General features: G+C 38.4%; 1 protein-coding gene across 1 annotated transcript in view; it reads right to left on the minus strand.

The window, feature by feature from the left end:
- LOC108707575 (contactin-5) overlaps positions 1-19,730 on the minus strand; it is an 879,452-nt gene that overhangs the window by 12,046 nt on the left and 847,676 nt on the right. Inside the window, exons 23-24 of the mRNA XM_041582695.1 lie at positions 9,423-9,609; positions 6,746-6,858 (exon numbers count right to left, since the gene is read on the minus strand). Coding sequence (XP_041438629.1) covers positions 6,746-6,858; positions 9,423-9,609 — 300 coding nt within the window. The remainder of the gene's footprint in view (positions 1-6,745; positions 6,859-9,422; positions 9,610-19,730) is intronic.

Below are 19,730 nucleotides of genomic sequence, written 5' to 3' on the forward strand. Positions count from 1 at the left end.
CTTGATCCAAACTAAAATATAATGAATCCTTATTGGAAGCAAAACCAGCCTATTGGGTTTATTGAATCTTTACATGATTTTTTTAGTAGACTTAAGGTATGAAGATCCAAATTATGGAAAGACTCATTATCTGGAAAACCCCAGGTCCCGAGCATTCTGGATAACAGGTACCATACCAGTATCTATACAAACACACACATGTATATTCATAGCATGCAACCTTTTGCATCCTATAATATCTATGGTGCTGACATGGAAGTACTATTATAATAACATTACTTTGTTAATTAGTTCACAAGGACAGACATATAACCCTCAGTCTGGATTGTGGGCAGCAAAGAAAGGGTTAAACACAAACCAACATAAAAAGAGTGCAAGAATTTTGGGCAATAAAATACAGGTATGGGACCTGTTATCCAGAATGCTCAGGACCTGGGGTTTTCCAGATGAGTTCTATTAAAAATCATTAAAACATTAAATAAACCCAATATGATTATTTCGCCTTGAATAAGGATTAATTATATCTAAGTTTGGATCAAGCTTTCCTGCTGCTGTCCCCTCTCTCCCCTGAGCTCTACCTTAGGGGTCTAGAAGGGTCCACATCCCTAGTGCAGAGAGAGCAGTTTTTTTGCCTCCCTTGGTAATTTGTGGGGCACAGCGCCCCTGAGGCTGGGGAATAAATCTAATAAAATGTAATAATAAAATATAATTAGTGATGGGCTAATCTGTGCCTACGAAAAATTTGCAAAACGCATTGAAGTTAATGAGCGTCAAAATAATTTTGACGCATGCCAATTTTGACGAGATCGTCAATTTTTATACGTGCGACTCTTTGGTCCAAATGCATTAAAGTCCAAATAATTTTAACGAGCGACAATTTGTATGCACACGTCATATATTTTAACTATTCCAATGGTGATTTTAAGGAGACTCTTAAGTGGTTGATTTACTAAGCTGGGAATTTTTCGGACCAGGTTTTTTTTTACATCAAAAATCGGAAAAATTTGCAGGGAAAAAATCTGCAACTTTTTCGGGATTTATTGTGCGAAAAAACAGCTAAAAATCCAAATATGAAAATAGTCCAGCTAAAACCTGTTGAAAACATGTAGGAGTGAAAGTCAGATGTCTCTTTTACAACTGGAAGATCTTTCTTTGATTTACAACTGGAAGATCTTTTGATTCGATTTTTGAGGTATTTGGGAATTTTTGATTCAGACTTTTGTGCAACAATATGAAAAAGTTGTGGTTATTGTGTGACAACTCAAAACAGTCATGTGCTTTGTGACTTTTCTCAAACTTTTCACGTTCGTATTTTCATTTTCGTCTGTCACAAATTTGCGGCAAATTTCCGCATTATGCCGACGGTGAATTAATGTCCCGTGAAAAATCTGTAAAGTCACTTGCGTCAAAATCGACGTGAGTCAATGCTATTCGGATGCTGTTTCGCTAATTTTGCGGGAAATTTGCAAATTTTTCGAAATGGGAGAAATTCGCCCATCACTGGTTATTATCTTATATGGAATTAAAAGCAGATGTGTTAAAAAAAACTGAGGGAAGTGAATATTAGAAGATTAGAATTTAACATTAGCCAGGAAATATTCCAATTTATCTCTGGGAGAGAAAATAAAGTCAAATCAGAACAGGTGGGATTGAAAGAAAATGATCCCAAAGTAGTTATTTGAATTTTCTTTATGCTTTAATGACATTGTGGTATTTAATTAAATCCATTACAAAATATAAACAGGGCTTTTGTCTTGAATGAAGTTTTGATTTAATAACTCATATTGGAATTTAATAACGTGCGCTGCATTTCACCCTTGGGATGTTTAGAAAGAATAACAGAAAACATGTTCTTGGAACGAATGCATCTACCAATTAAGCCATTCTGTAGCAGCAACACACTAACAAACACGGATGTGCCAGCTCATACACTGGAACATGTTAGCCGCTAATCATATTGTATAACATGCAGGGATATTGTCAGGAGGAAAGAGCTGTTACAGCATTATAATAGAACTTTCCAAACCAGAGGCAGAGAGGGTTAGTAAGAGGAAAAAACATAGTAGATACATCTTGTAGAGTGGGGGAACACTGAAGGGTTATTATAGGAGCCAATTAACTGATGTATAGGTAGTACAGAACTCTGTACTGTAATGGTCTTAAAACTATTCCTCCTTATTAATCCTTAATATTTAAACTATGAATTCCATTTTACTCATGTCTTTGACTTTTAAACTGGAAGTATATTCGATCTAAAAGATTGGGAAATTTTCCGTTGCCTTTCTTCATTTGCCTCCATTGTGGTGTACTGGTGGTGTACTGGTGGTTGGCAAATAAACAAATAACCACAGCATTGATATGCTTAAAGAGTGCTCTCCTCGTTCCTTTATTATTGAAGGAGCTGCTACCTTGTTACTTTTCCATTGTTCTGTTAGGCTGCTAGGGGGGGGGGAGGGAGGGGGTGATCAAAGGAAAAAAGGCAATGGCACACCAGGCACGATCAAGCAGGGAAAACCCTTGCAGAAGTTTATTTGCACACGATGCAACGTTTCGGGGTGGTCCCCTTTGTCAAGCAAGGGAGGGGGTGATATCACTCCAACTTGCAGTACAGCAGTAAAGAGTGATTGAAGTTTATCAGAGCACAAGTCACATGACTGGAGGCAGCTGGGAAATTTACAATATGTCTAGCCCCATGGCAGATTTCAAAATTGAATATAACAAAATCTGTTTGCTCTTTTGAAAAATGGATTTCAGTGCAGAATTCTGCTGGAGCAGCACTATTAACCGACTTGTTTTGAAAAAAAAAAAAAAACATGTTTTCCCATGACAGTATCCCTTTAACTTGCAGGGGGCTACGTATGGAATACCTTGAAAACCCTCTAAATTTATTTAAACGTTTCGGCACCATCACTTGGGCCATCTTCACTTCCTGAAGACGGCAAAGTGATGCAGAAACGTTGAAATAAATTTTGTGTGTTTTTCGCTTGAGAAGTCCTTGGAGTGCGGTTATTTTTGGTAATGTATGCATTATGGTGTTGACCTAGCACCCAGGCAGTTGTTGTGGTTGATTAAAGGGCATGTAAAGTCTAAAATAGAATAAGGCTAGAAATGCTGTATTTTGTATACTAAATATAAACATGAACTTACTGCACCACAAGCCTAATCAAACAAATAATTTATGCTTTAAAAGTTGGCTACAGGGGGTCACCATCTTGTAACTTTGTTAAACATCTTTGCAAGACTAAGACTGTGCACATGCTCAGTGTGGTCTGGGCTGCTTAGGGATCATCATAAACAAAGCTGCTTGAGTTCTGCATGGCTGGGAAGTAAGGCGGGGGCTCCCCCTGCTGTTCATAAGTATGATTGTTTCCCTGCTCAGCAGTTAGGGACCGTCTGACAATTCCTATCCACAGCAGTAAATGAAGGGAGAATTTCACTGCATACAGTCAGGTTTCTTATAAAAACGGTACACATTTTTTTTTTAAAGTATATTGGAGATAGGTTTCTTTTTCATTAAAGAAAGTAAAAAGGGGATTTTATTTTTTTGCCTTTACATGCCCTTTAAGAGTGCACCTTACAAAACTAAATATATATATATATATATATATATATATATATATATATATATATATATATATATATATATATATATACATACATATATATATATATATATATATATATATATATATATATCCTCACTAGGACAGCACCCTGCTGACGTCGTGTTACCTGGGTGCAAGGTAAGAAATGCGAATACTCCAAGAAAGACCAGCAACACCAGGGTTTCTGGGTGTAGCAGGGTCTAAATCGTCCTGGACGATTTAGACCCTGCTACACCCAGAAACCCTGGTGTTGCTGGTCTTTCTTGGAGTATATATATATATATATATATGCTCCCCCAAACTCCCAGCACTCACGATAAATATACTTTCATTGCCTGGGTGCATGCATCAAGATACTTCAGACGATCCTCTCCAGAAGAAGCCGCACAACTCAGGACTTATTGCACAATAATAAATTTATTAAACAAACTAACGTTTTGGCTGCAACATCAGCCTTTGTCAAAGTAACACATATTAAAAGATTTACCCTTAAATACCCCAGCTATGGCGGGAAAATATCACAGACCCTCCCCCTCTGACGTATATACATATAATTATACTGATTGAATACATCCCTTACCAGTGCAACTCCGTGAAACTTCGGTATACAGTTGTAGCACACTTATCATTTCCTGAAAGGTAACATATATATCAGATAAGGAACACAGCAATTATCTCAATAGTATCCTTCCGATACAGTGTTGCTATTAGACCAGGGGGATTCCCAGTAGTGATGGGCAGTATCTGTCATTAATCTTAATGTATACCAAAACAAAAAAACACCACCGAATACACAACAGGGTAAAGTACTGATTTTAAAAGCTTACCGTTCCTGTGTAGCCACCACCAACGCGCACCCGTGCCAACCTGACATCAGTGACCTTGTGTTCCCACTATTTAACACCGATGAGTGCAGGGAAAAAAGTCCAATCCACCTCCTATGTGATCATGTGATTTTGGTATACATTAAGATTAATGACAGATACTGCCCATCACTACTGGGAATCCCCCCGGTCTAATAGCAACACTGTATCGGAAGGATACTATTGAGATAATTGCTGTGTTCCTTATCTGATATATATGTTACCTTTCAGGAAATGATAAGTGTGCTACAACTGTATACCAAAATTTCACGGAGTTGCACTGGTGAGGGATGTATTCAATCAGTATAATTATATGTATATACGTCAGAGGGGGAGGGTCTGTGATATTTTCCCGCCATAGCTGGGGTATTTAAGGGTAAATCTTTTAATATGTGTTACTTTGACAAAGGCTGATGTTGCAGCCGAAACGTTAGTTTGTAAATTTATTATTGTGCAATAAGTCCTGAGTTGTGCGGCTTCTTCTGGAGAGGATTATATATATATATATATATATATATATAATAGCTGAACAATCATTATGTTAACAGAAATATTCCTTAAAATGATTTGCCATTCCATTTTCATTCAAGTGTGGCCATTTTGCTGAAAGCTTAACATATGCCCCTCAATCTAGTAATGCTCATTGTCAGTAGAGGTGAGAAACAAATCTTTCAATATGTGTAAATAGCTGGAAAATGATCATTAGACCAATGGAAAAGCATTATAAACACATTTCTATTGCGGACTTCCTTAGGGACTGGAATCAATTTGCAGTCCAAGAATCTCTAGATAATGTGTACAAACCATTAGGCAAATAGGCTGTTGGTGTTCAACTGAACAAAATAATAAAAAAAGAACACATATATTAGAATATATATACATATACAGGTATGGGATCCGTTATCCGGAAACTCATTATCCAGAAAGCTCCAAATTACAGGAATTCTCTGATAGACTCCATTTTAAGTAAAATGATTTCCCTTTTCTCTGTAATAATAAAAAAGTAGCTTGTACTTGATCCTAACTAAAATAAAACAAATCCTTATTGGAGGCAAAAGCATCTTACTGGAATTTTTTAATATTTAAATTATTTTACATTATTAAATAATTTTATAAGAGATTTCAGGTATGGTGATCAAAATTGCAGAAAGATCCCTTATCCGGAAAACCCCAGGCCCCGTGCATTCTGGATAACAGATCCCATACTTATCAGTAATTGTCTCCTATCTTTCTCTTTGGCCAGTGAACAGCATTTAGTCACCAAGTTGATAATACAGGTATCGTATGGTATAGTAATCTGGAAAACTGTTACCAAGTAAGCTCCAAATTACTGGAAGCCCATCTCCCATAGACTCCATTTTATCCAAATAATTCAAATTTTTAAAAATTATTTACTTTTTTTCTGTAATAAGAAAACAGTAACTTGTACTTGATCCAAATTTAAATCAAAGTAATCCTTATTAGAGCAAAATAAGTGTATTGGGTTTATGGTTTATGTTTAAATGGTTTTTTTTGTAGACTTAAGGTATGACGATCCAAATTACTGAAAGATCTGTTATCCAGAAAACCCCAGGTCCCAAACTTCTGCATAACAAGTCCCATACTTTATGAATCGCCCTATACACCCCACCCCATTTTCAGACAATTGTCCTGCAGAAATATTGAACACTTTGACTTTCTGCGGGACAAAATACTGTATGTCACCCCATGTGCCATGAGTATGGTTACCACCTTAACTGAGGCTTCTTTTAGGGGTTAATGAGGTGGGTGGTGGTTCCATGGGGCAAGTTTATAATGTCACAGGATAGGGCTATAATGTTGTGGGGGGAGTTCCAGTGGCCACTGTGGTGGATTCAGATGATAAAGAGCTATTTAAATGCAATATTTAATTCATCCAATTTGAATACAAAACAATCATGTTGGGATTAAATTATGTTAAAATGATAATTTAGTAGACTTAACATTTGTAGATCTAAATTATGGAAAGATCTCTTATCCAGAAAACCCCAGATCTAGATCCCATATATAAAATGCAATAAAAGGATTGCAACTGCCACATTGGCCAAAATATTGCTTGAAAAACAAACACCTCAGTAAACAACATACTTGAGATGTGAAATGCCTTCAGTTTTGTGAAGGTAACTGTTCAAAAAAGATGTCTTCTGTACATCATCTCTAAGCCTTATTTACTTAGAATCCCATTTATACAGGCTCAATAGTTCATATACTCAAAATGCGCATGCAGTGGTGACCACAGAAAATATTAGGGGGTCTGACCTTGTAGCCCATGACATCTGATTCATTTGCCAATGACCTAACAGCTTCCCAGCCCAAAGACACATGGGAACCATTTCGCATCCACTTCACGATGCTTGGTGCTTGACTAGGAGCTATAAAAAGAAAATGAAATACATAAGTGTTATGACAGATACATAGATTAATACAGGGATCCCCAACCAGTAGCTCGTGAGCAACATGTTGCTCTCCAACCCCTTGCATGTTGCTCTCAGGGTCCTCAAAGAAGGGGCTTATTTTTGAATTTCAAGCTTGAAATTAAGTTTTAATTGCATAAAAACTAATTACAGTCCCAAGTATAGCTTCTTGTAGGCTGCCAGTCCATATAGGGGCTACCAAATAGCCAATCACAGTCCTTATTTGGCACCCCAAGGGACTTTTTCATGCTTATGTTGCTCCCCAACTCTTTTTACATTTGAATGTGGCTCACGGGTTAAAAAGGTTGGGGACCCCTGGATTAATAGATAGATGATATATAAATAGACGATAGATATATAAATAGGTAGAAAGAAAGTAGACAATGATAAGACAATACAAAAAGAGAATAGGCAAAGCAACAAGATTAGCTGTCAAGCTACAGCCCCTAATTAAATGTTGGCTTGCAACAAGGGGCCATTTAATGAGACAGAGAATATAATTTTGCATCTGGCAAGACCACACAATTAATTTTGGCATAAAGTTTTATAAAGAAATGTAGAGGAGATACATTTGCTCCAGATGGAAAAAATTGAATGTACATCAATACATCCAAAAATAGCCTAGTTATCCCTCAAAAATAGGCTATGCTGACATGGGGCAAGTTGCAAGTTGCCTTAAAGCCTTCTTTAGAATCAGAAGACTTCTTTATGCTGCCTATGAAGGTATGAGTATGTTCAAAAAAAGGATGTGCTAGATAGATTTTTAGATTCATAAATTCTTCAATGTTATTGGTCCATGGAGAGTCCCTTATGGAGCATAGGAAAAAAATTGCTTTGTAAGAAAAACAATAAATGTGAGTCCCTACAAAAAAGTCAATCAAAAGTAATAAAAAATAGAAAAATCTTTATTAGGACATAATGGATGGAGGCCTAAATCGTTTCATGCCTATTGGGGCACTTAGGCACGAAACGCGTTAGGCCTCCATCCATTATGTCCTAATAAACATTTTCATATTTTTTATTACTTTTGATTGACTTTTTTGGAGGGACTCACATTTCTTGTTTTTCTTTTGGATATACGGGGTGAACTGTGAGTATATCCTCCTCTGCATATTGTTTATATACACAATTGAGATCCTATTTAGTGTGGTACTGCTCATATTGGCTTTAGGCAACTATCTTTTTTGTTATAAAAAATTATTTTGTTCAACATTTGCCTTGAAGAGGTTGTTCGTGATGAAAAGCGTGATATTCGGAGACAATTTGCAACAGGTTTTCATTAGTGATGGGCGAATTTATTCGCCAGGCGCGAATTCGCGGCGAATTTGCGCGTTTCGCCGCCAGCGAATAAATTCGCGAAACGCCTGCGAAAATTGGCGGCAAAAATTCGCCGGTGTCAAAATTTTTTTTCGAAAAAACGGGCGCCGGCGCAAAAAACGGGCGCCGGCATCGAAAAAACAGGCGCCGGCGTCAAAAACTAGACGCCGGCGCCGTTTCGCGCACTTTTCGCCGTTTCGCGAATTTCGCGCGAAATTCGCGAATTTTCCGGCGAAGCGAAACGGCGCAAATTCGCCCATCACTAGTTTTCATTCTTTAGTTGTGGTTTTAATGTCATTTAGCTTTTTATTCAGCAGCTCTCCAGTTTGCAATATTAGCAGTCTGAAAGGGTACAAATTCCCCTAGCAACCCTGCACTGATTTGAATGTGAGACTGGAATATAAATAGGAGAGGCCTGAATAGAAAGATGAGTAATAAAAAGTAGCGATCACAATAAATTTGTAGCCTTACAGAGCATTTGTTTTTAGACGGGGTCAGTGACTCCCATTTCAAAGCTGGAAAGAGTCAGAAGAAGAAGGCAAAAATTCAAAAACTATAAAAAAAAATAAACAACGAAGACCAGAAGAAATGTTGCTTAGAAGTGGGCATTCTATAACATACTAAAAGTTAACTCCAAGGTGAACTACCCCTTTGTTTGACTTTATTATTTTTGTATTACTCTAAAAAAAGCAGAGCATATTTTGATGTTTTTTAAATGCTTATGATATATAATCGTTAAAATTTTCCCATTTTGCCCAATGCCCATTTTAATCAGTGAACTTATACATAGCTCATAAACCTCAATGTCTGTCAGTGGCATAGACGCTTAACTGGGTATAATAGAATACCAATACATTGTGTGTAGTGATGGGTGAATTTATTCGCCAGGCGCGAATTCGCAGCGAATTTGCGCGATTCTCCGCCAGCGAATAAATTCGCGAAACGCTCGCAAAAATTCGCCGGCGTCAAAAATTTTTTTAAAAAAAAGGACGCCGGCGTCAAAAACGAGACGCCGGCGCTGTTTTGCAAATTTTCCGCGTTTCGTGAATTTCGCACGAAATACGCTAATTTTTCGGCATAGCGAAATGGCGCAAATTCGCCCATCACTAATTGTGTGCATACAGTATTGCTATGTTACAGTTCAGACGGCTGGATCTTATTAAACTCTGCATCTAGGATACGTATGGAGAAGAAAGGCTACTTACGAGATTTCTTGGTCCCTGCACGCACTGCGGCACTTGGTGGCCCATATCCAGCTTTGTTATATGCTCTCACTGTTATGTGATAGAATGTATTTCCATCTAAATCTGTCAGAATGACGGACGACTCATTTCCTGCAGTTTTCACTTTTTCCGAAGCCTCCTCTTGCTCCATATCGTTCCAGTAACTAACCTGCCAACAGTGACCACATTGAAGATTAATTTTGGCAGCTGTGAAGTTTTCACTTCATTTCTTTATTGGGAGATTGAGGGCACTGGACTCCCAGTAGTGGAAAGGCCCTTCTGTCAAAAAATTAACAGGCTAATTTAAACATGAGGGATTTGCAGATTGGGTTTTATGCCTAAATGCTATTAGGTGAACCACCCATATGTCTGGAGTCAGAATGTCACCCTATTACTTAGCGACTCATTGAAATTCTCAGCCGGTGCTTTAGTGTGTGACCGTTTGGCTGGACAGACTGAAAAGGAGAAAATAAAAACTGACAAATAGTCAAAAGAATTGGAAGTAATTCAAAGGACGCCTTAATCTCCCACATTTCCAACCAGCAAACACACGCAACATGGTACAGTGATTGGTGAAAGTATAAGAGGCAGTATCTCCAACTTACTCCTGTTCAATGAAGAGAAGCTCTATCTCAGAGTGATACATTAAGACTGACAGAACACCTGAGGATATGTGGTCCTGTGTTGTTTTTTTCAGAAAGAAGAGGAGGAATGAGGCGAATCCGATTCAGAATTGGACATGTGTCTGTCAGGGACAGTTTGGAAATATATCTGATATATGTTAAATTGACAATTGCTTGGGAACTGGGTGACGTGCGCAATGGATTCTCTGCTCTGTTTGTTTAGCACCTCTAGGCGGGGATTTCTAAGATTTTTGTTTATTTGCTTAAACATCTAAACAGTCTATAGTTATGCCCATCAGTTACAGTATATATATCTATATCTATATATATATATATATTCAGTATATATACGAACCTGGGGTTTTCAGAATAACAGATCTTTCTGTAATTTGGATCTTACATAGTTACATAGTTACATAGTTAAATCGGGTTGAAAATAGACAACGCCCATCAAGTTCAACCCCTCCAAATGAAAACCCAGCATCCATACACACACCCCTCCCTACTTTTAATTAAATTCTATATACCCTTACCTATACTAACTATAGAGTTTAGTATCACAATAGTCTTTGATATTATGTCTGTCCAAGAAATCATCCAAGCCATTCTTATAGTCATTAACTGAATCAGCATCACAACATCACCCGGCAGTGCATTCCACAACCTCACTGTCCTGACTGTGAAGAACCCCCTACGTTGCTTCAAATGAAAGTTCTTTTCTTCTAGTCTAAAGGGGCGGCCTCTGGTACGGTGATCCACTTTATGGGTAAAAAGGTCCCCTGCTATTTGTCTATAATGTCCTCTAATGTACTTGTAAAGTGTAATCATGTCCCCTCACAAGCGCCTTTTTTCCAGAGAATACAACCCCAACCTTGACAGTCTCCCCACATAATTTAAGTCTTCCCTCCCTCTAACCAGTTTAGTTGCACTTGGTCTCTGCACTCTCTCCAGCTCATTTATATCCCTCTTAAGGACTGGAGTCCAAAACTGCACTGCATACTCCAGATGAGGCCTCACCAGGGACCTATAAAGAGGCAGAATTATGTTTTCATCCCTTGAGTTAATGCCCTTTTTTATGCAAGACAGAACTTTATTTGCTTTAGTAGCCACAGAATGACACTGCCCAGAATTAGACAACTTGTTATCTACAAAAACCCATAGATCCTTCTCATTTAAGGAAACTCCCAACACACTGCCATTTAACTGCCATTTAACTTGCATTTATATTATGTTTGCCAAAGTGCATTAACCAGCATTTATCAACATTGAACTTATTTCCACTTTGCTGCCCAGTTTCCCAACTTAGACAAATCACTGTGCAAAGTGGCAGCATCCTGCATGGAACCTATAGTTCTGCACAATTTAGTATCATCTGCAAAAATAGAAACAGTACTTTCAATGTCCACCTCCAGGTCATTAATAAACAAGTTGAAAAGCAAGGGATCTAGTACAGAGCCCTGCGGTACTCCACTAACAACACTGGTCCAATTAGAAAATGTTCCATTTACCACCACTCTTTGTAATTTATCTTTTAGCCAGTTCACTATCCAGGTACAATACCTACTCATACTTTAAGTCTAATAGAAAATTATTTAAACATTTAATAAACCCAATAGGCTGGTTTTGCTTCCAATAAGGATTAGGGATGTCGCGGACTGTTCGCCCGCGAACTAATTCGCGCGAACATCGACCGTTCGCGTCCGCCGAATGTTCACGAATGTTGCGCAACGTTCGCCAATTTGGGTTCGCCTTAGCTGGCGCTTTTTTTTGCCATTTCTCCCCCAGACCAGCAGATACATGGCAGCCAATCAGGAAGCTCTCCCTCCTGGACCACCCCCTGGACCACTCCCCATCCATATATAAACTGAAGCCCTGCAGCGTTTTTTCATTCTGCCTGTGTGTGCTTGGAAGAGCTAGTGTAGGGAGAGAGCTGTTAGTGATTTGAGGGACAGTTGATAGTAACTTTGCTGGCTAGTAATCTACTTGATACTGCTCTGTATTGTAGGGACAGAAGTCTGCAGGGATTTGAGGGACATTTTAGGTTAGGTAGCTTTGCTGGCTAGTAATGCCACCTAGCTGTGTGAGCTTGTTCACATTCTGTCTAAATAATAACAATAATAATTCCGTGTCCGTAAACACCACCTGAGTGACGTTTTTCAAGCAGCAATAATATATTCCGTATCCACTACTGTATACGTTGACCTTGCAGGCATTGTTTGCCCAGTCTTTAGCTGTGTGAGCTTTTTCACATTCCGTGTCCAGAAACACCACCTGAGTGACGTAGTGTGATTTCTGCCCTTTACAGCACAAAACGCAGCGCTGTGTCAACAATGGATTTTTCAGATACATTTTTGCCCTTGATCCCCCTCTGGCATGCCACTGTCCAGGTCGTTGCACCCTTTAAACAACTTTAAAATCATTTTTCTGGCCAGAAATGTCTTTTCTAGCTTTTAAAATTCGCCTTCCCATTGAAGTCTATGGGGTTCGCGACGTTCGCGAACCGTTCGCATTTTTGTCCGGACGTTCGCGAACATGTTCGCGAACATGTTCGCGAACATGTTCGCGAACATTTTTTCCGACGTTCGCTACATCCCTAATAAGGATTAATTATATCTTAGTTTGGATCAAGTACAAGGTACTGTTTTATTATTACACAGAAAATTAAATAATTTTTTAAAATTTGGATTATTTGGATAAAATGAGTCTATTGTAGATGGCCTTTTCCGTAATTCAGTGCTTTCTGGATAACGGGTTTCCGGACAATGGCTCCCATACCTGTAATGCTATTTCCTGCACTCCATTCAAACGTACCCGATATCCAAAAAACAATTAAAGCAACACTGTTCATTTAAGCCTTTCAGAGCAAGGGTCCCTAGTTTTTCCCCCCGAATAAGTTTAACGTTATAGTATCATCCGTGATCTGGCACCCCCTCTATTTGGTACCGGTATATGATTAATTGCAATATATTTAAAAGTCAGCAGTCGCTGCCCCATTTCCAAATAATGTTTGGCTACTGGTTTAATTGACCAGTTTAATTGTACTTATGGTCAATTGATCCATCCATACTTAAGTGAAAGGGTTAAATCCATTTTGCCTACGTGCAATAGGCCACAGGGGCATTAAATAAATGACAAAAGATGTTGTGCATATAATGTGATCTAATCCTAATTTTCTGTTCTGTTTGCGGATGACTAAATAACTTACCCAGTATCATATAACGGCATGAAATACAATTTGGACACCTATAACAGCCTAATTTTTCAGTAAACATCCACATTGACCACTGTTTCTGATGAAACTTCTCTGAATATGTAGAAACCAGCAGATCACGTAAATTGTGGCCCCTATTATGTGCCTTTAAAGGTGGTTTTGGGCATAATTTTGCTAGCTCCCTATCTGCAGTAATAATCTACCAATTCTTTCTTACCATCCGATTTATACGATGTGAAGCTGTATTAAACCTAGTCACAAAGACTAACTGGGTGTCATTACTTTCCTTACTGACTCCTGTCTGTACTTGTGACCAGGCTGTATTTAATGCTGCCTTAAAATCTCATCAACTGTAACCATCTCAACTGTAACCACGTTGCCTAAATCTGTCCCACATCACCCTGCAAAATTGGGATATAGGTAATGATCTCTTTAAGGGGATGGGGGGCAGCTTGTCATTTGTAGTAGTGTATTTCTAGCTGTTATTTTTCTATATAGGGAAAACTGTAGTCCCTCACCTTCTCTCCATACTTCAACATCTAAAAATTGTAGTATATTCTACCATTAAATACTGCTGTAAATCTCATGGGGGGAAGGTAAAGCATTTAATTGCTTCACTAAATGAGGTTTTATCTCCCCCCCAAATGAGAATAAGACATAATCGATAAATCTCTTATATCCTATGAGTTGTTCCCTGTACTTATTTAATATTTTGAGTCCCAATCTGGGTCCCCATTTCCGTCCCTTTCCTTAGTTGGTAGAACTGCAACTTAAATAAAAATTCAACTTAAGACATAACTCCAAAAGAAAAATAACAAATTAAACCTTGATTCAGTTCATTATTCATTAATGAATCTCCAACCGCTTTTATTCCCTCTGTTTGTGAGATGCTTGTACATAAGCTAGAGACATCAACAGTAGCCAAACATATGTCTCTATCATTTGGTAGTTGAATATTTTTAATAAATTCCAAAAAAAATGAGAGGTATCTCGTATATATGTTACTGTACTCTGTACCACTGGTTATAATAATCAGTGGTATTGATGCACCATGTTGGCCAGTGCATGGCGCATCAATAGATGAGAAAAGTGAAGAGAAGCCACCTCTCTGATCGTTTGTAGGTCATTCCAGATAATAGATTCTATATCTATCTCTAATCCAACTGGGGTTACTGGTGATTTGTAGAAGCTCTGCATTTGTTTATCAGCAACAACGTTCTAGATTGATGATTCTCAAACTGTGACATTGGGGAGATCTGAAATGTGACTGAGTAGGGGAAGGCATACTCACATTGCAGAGAACGCATGGGAAATGAAGGCACAAGAGAGGTGATATATCTTTGTTTCCATAGAGAACTTGAACACTCTAACATCTACTTTATATAGTCCAAATAACAATTGGATAACAAATTGTATTAAATTCTGTAGAAAATGCATTTTTGTCTATCTGTTGGGCTAAAGATATACTGTATTTATTCATCCCAAACAGAGTACTTTGTACACCCAGCATTTTTTATTACACCTTCTCAGCTCAGTAGGGTATCACTCTGTGCTCCTAAGTGACCTGATTAAAAGGAGCATACAGATAATGTGAATGATGTGCAAAGCATGCTATGGTATTTCGTGCGACGGGGAAAACTCACTGAAATTAGCAGACATAGAAGGGATCCTGTCATTTTGAGTCATTCACACATGGATAATTTGCCAGGAAGGCACACTAAAAACATGGGGGGGGGGGAGAACAGACTCATCTGACTCAGTGCAACAGACCTTTATCATGCAGCTTTTCAATATAGTCAATGAGACTATAACTCCACAAAAAACTAATATCCACTTGTTAAAGGTAGTGCATGCAGGTGCTGTAGAGGTGTGAAGGTAGGCCAATCCATAATGGATGTCCTTGTAAATAATAAACTTGGCTGTAGCCAAGCAATGCCAGTCAAGGGCAAATAAGGTCTTGAGCTGTATTAAAAGGGGCATAGAGTCACGGGAGGAGGGGGTCATTCTTCCACTGTATAGAGCACTTGTAAGGCCCCATCTAGAATATGCCGTACAGTTTTGGTCTCCATCACTCAAACAGGACATTATTGTATTAGAGAGGGTACAGAGAAGGGCAACTAAGCTGGTAAAAGGTATGGGAAATATTAGCTATAAGGAAAGACTGGCCAAATTGGGGATGTTCACGCTGGAGAAGAGGCGCTTAAGGGGTGATATTAAAACTATGAAGGGGTTGGATGGTGTTTAGCAAGTGAGGGAATACAGGGTTATGGGAGATAGCTCATAGTACAAGTTGATCCAGGGACTGGTCCCATTGCATCTTGGAGTCAGGAAGGAATTTTTCCCCCTCTGAGGCAAATTGGAGAGGCATCAAATATGTTTTTTGCCTTCCTCTGGATCAACTGGCAGTTAGGCAGGTTATATATAGACTTAAAAGGTTGAACTTGATGGACATGTGTCTTTTTTCAACCAAACTTACTATGTAACTACGTTATGTTATGACCAACAAATATATTAAGGTTGCATTCCATAACAGAGAGTAATTCAGTTATGTACAGAGTTTAAAGCATCTGTTTATTATTCTGGCAAAGGATACCCATTCTTTTTTGGTAGTCTCAGTCCCCAGGGATACGTAGAACAAACATAAAATAAAAACTGTGCCTCAGTCACTAGACAGCTGGATAAAAAATCTATTTCTCCAGTTTTTAATTGAAAGAGGAAAGATAGAATATTTGTTATTTGATATTAGACAGTGATTAATTTGATTCTACAATGCATACTCTTTCCTATGGTCTATGCTCTGTTTACAGCACTGGATATCAGTGACTTTAGGAATACTGCATAATTTACTTATAAAGGGGGGCATTCCATTTATACACTGTGATTAACTCATCACTATATTTGCTTTACCTTTCACTTTTATTAAAAAAACTCCCATCATGTATAGGTGTGGGACCTGTTATCCAGAATGCTCGGGACCTGAGGTTTTCTGGATAAAGGATATTTCTGTAATTTGGATCTCTATACCTTAACTCATTTATGAAACAATTTAAACATTAAATAAACCCAATAGAATTGTTTTGCTACCAATAAGAATTATTCCTATCTTAGACAGGAACAAATACAATGTACTGTTTTATTATTGCAGGGGACAGGGAAATCATTTTTAAAAATAAAAATGTTATTTGATTAAAATGGAGTCTAAGGACGATGGCCTTCCAGTAATTCAGAACTTTGTGGATACCATATTTCCAGATAATGGATCCCATACTGGTATCAATAATGCCAGGAGACATTAGGGTCATTTATGAATATGAAGAGCAGGTGCTCTAAAATGGACCAAAGAGAGAGAGCAAATTGTTGCAATTCATTAAGGTATTTATGTCTAAACATGCTCCTTTACCTCCACATGGTTGCCAATCTGTTCATCTCACATCTTCTAATGAATGGTACACAATTGTGACATAGTAAGTTAGGATGAAAAAATATACACGTCACACAAGTTCAACCTTTCAACTATTTTAACTGCCAGTTGATTCAGAGCAAGGCAAAAAAAAAAGAAAAAAACATCTGAAGCCTCTCCAAAATGCCTCAGAGGGGAAAAAATTCCTTCCTGACTCCAAAATGGCAATCGGACCAGTCCCTGGATCAACTTGTACTATGAGCTATCTTCCAGAACCCAGTATTCCCTCACTTGCTAAACACCATCCAACCCCTTCTTAAAGCTATCTAATGTATCAGCCTGTACCACTGATTCAGGGAGAGAATTCCACATCTTCACAGCTCTCACTGTAAAAAAACCCTTTCCGAATATTTAGGCGGAACCTCCTTTTTTCTAATTGGAATGTGCCTCTTGATGCCACAGAACCCAAGAGCTACCACCACCCTGGACCAGGTGGAAGCTTCAGGGTGATCACAGTGGGTTGCATCAGTAGGTGCAACAGACTTATGCCTACTAAATTGGATGATAACACTGTTCTGAATCCACACTATGGAGGGCGGATCTGGAGTGGCCTCATCTGTTAGATAGAAGTCCAGACCCCTCGCTCTATGTGCCAAGGGCTCCTTCCAGCATCTTCTGCCTGCCCATGTAAAACTTAAAGGGGAACTCCACAAAAACATAACTTAAAGGGATACTGTCATGGGAAAAAAAATTTTTTTCAAAATGAAACAGTTAATAGTGCTGCTCCAACAGAATTCTGCACTGAAATCCATTTCTCAAAAGAGCAAACAGATTTTTTTATATTCAATTTTGAAATCTGACATGGGGCTAGACATTTTGTCAATTTCCCAGCTGCCCCTGGTCATGTGACTTGTGCTCTGATAAACTTCAATCACTCTTTACTGCTGTACTGCAAGTTGGAGTGATTATCACCCCCTCCCTTTCCCCCCCCAGCAGCCAAACAAAAGAACAATGGGAAGGTAACCAGATAACAGCTCCCTAACACAAGATAACAGCTGTCTGGTAGATCTAAGAACAACACTCAATAGTAAAAACCCATGTCTCACTGAGACACATTCAGTTACATTGAGAAGGAAAAACAGCAGCCTGCCAGAAAGCATTTCTCTCCTGAAGTGCAGGCACAAGTCACATGACATGGGGCAGCTGGGAAATTGACAAAATGTCTAGCCCCATGTCAGATTTCAAAATTAAATATAAAAAAATCTGTTTGCTATTTTGAGAAATGGATTTCAGTGCAGAATTCTGCTGGAGCAGCACTATTAACTGATTCATTTTGAAAAAATTTTTTTTTTCCCATGACAGTATCCCTTTAAGCTTTTTGAAAAGAAACATAATTTCAAGCAACTTTGCAATATACATCAGTTAAAAATATGCAGACTTTTTATGATCTTTCAGTTCTCTAAGCCTTGCCCACTGCTCTCCTGCTGATCTGTGTGACATCTTTGCTGAGCTGGCTGACTACTGTTATTTTGTAACAACAGCCAGCTGTCCTTAGCCTGCATCCTCCAAACCCCACAATTCCCTGCACACGTGATTTCAATAAGCAAAGGAACATCATATTGCAATGCATTGTGGGTTATGTAGTTCCTGCATGCTGTCTGTAAGCTGTGGAGAAGTTGTTACAATTTGTAAAAGTGTTTAGTCCCTCCTTCCCTGCCAGGATTTCAAATGATGCAGAAAGAGAAGAACTGTTAAACAGCTGGATTTCATCATAAAAAATGGTATTTATTTATGCTTTTTGAAGAAACAGGTAACTCTGATGGGTATATTAGGGGTTTCTGTGTTATGTGGTCTTCTTTATCAAGTTTTGGTTTGGAAGCCGGCAATGCCGGATTTACATAGTGGGCGACCCTAGGCCCGCTGTCGTTCGTCACCCTCCTCCACTCACTTTTATTCATTCAAATTTTCATCATTGAGACCAGAACAATGGGGATTGGTGCACAGGAAATTAAAAAAAAAACAATTGTATCTCCTGTGCATCCCCAGTGTTTCTGAACCAATGTAGGTGTGGTTGGGCAGCATGCCGCCCCCTAAAATCCTGCTGCCCTAGGCCCGGCCCTTGGTGGCCTCTCCACAAATCTGGGCCTGGAAGCCGGAGTTCCCCCTCAAATGAACAAACAATGACTTGGTTCCACATGGTATTCCAATGTTTTCTTTATTTCTGGCCATTATTACTACCTAAGAAAATGGCATGCTATATAATAATAAAAGGACATATTATTCTAATAATAAGCTAGGAAGACAGAAATTGGTCGATAACACAAAAGGATCCTAGAGTGGGAGGCAACAGTACACAAAATACTAACCTTAAGCAAGAAAAGAAGTACAGCACTGCACTTTAATGTATAAGATTATAGTTATAATCATCATTATTTCAGCCGGCATATAATGTGTAGATTTTTTTTCCTTTTCTCCCTCTATCAGCAATTGCCGCCCAATGTTTGCCAGTGAGACCATAAAAAACATATAGGATAAAAATTTAAGAGAAGGTATTAACTTTTCTGCTGATGTGAGATATTTAGCTTGTAGGATGGCCCAGTACTAATCAACTCCTTTATTTCTCAAGCAGTTGAGGTTATAAAAAAGCTATAGAAGCGTGAAAGCATCCATTAAGCATTTCAGAACATAATAATTCACTAAGTTCACGGTAAGAACATTTAAATAAATGGCAGTGGCAGGGAAAGAAAAACAGGATTCTATAATGCAGTAGCAATGCAGCTTAACCAAGTCAATCTATTTCTATAAAGCAAGTCGCTGTGCATTATAGAACACAGTGAAACATCAAATAAAAACAACCATGCTGAAAGTTTCCCCCAAGTAGAAAGACATTTAAATTTAGTTTTATATGCAAATCAATGCAGTTCCCTTTACGGTATGCCAGTATATCTTATACTTTCTTTCCCAAAGGAGGAATGAAATTAGATTTGGGGAGCCGGTGATATTCTTAATGATCAGTTTGTTGCATATAACTATCAGTTTATAACTATCAGTCTATT

This window comes from Xenopus laevis, chromosome 2L, assembly GCF_017654675.1.
Source record: "Xenopus laevis strain J_2021 chromosome 2L, Xenopus_laevis_v10.1, whole genome shotgun sequence".
In the NCBI taxonomy this organism is placed as follows: Eukaryota; Metazoa; Chordata; class Amphibia; order Anura; family Pipidae; genus Xenopus; species Xenopus laevis.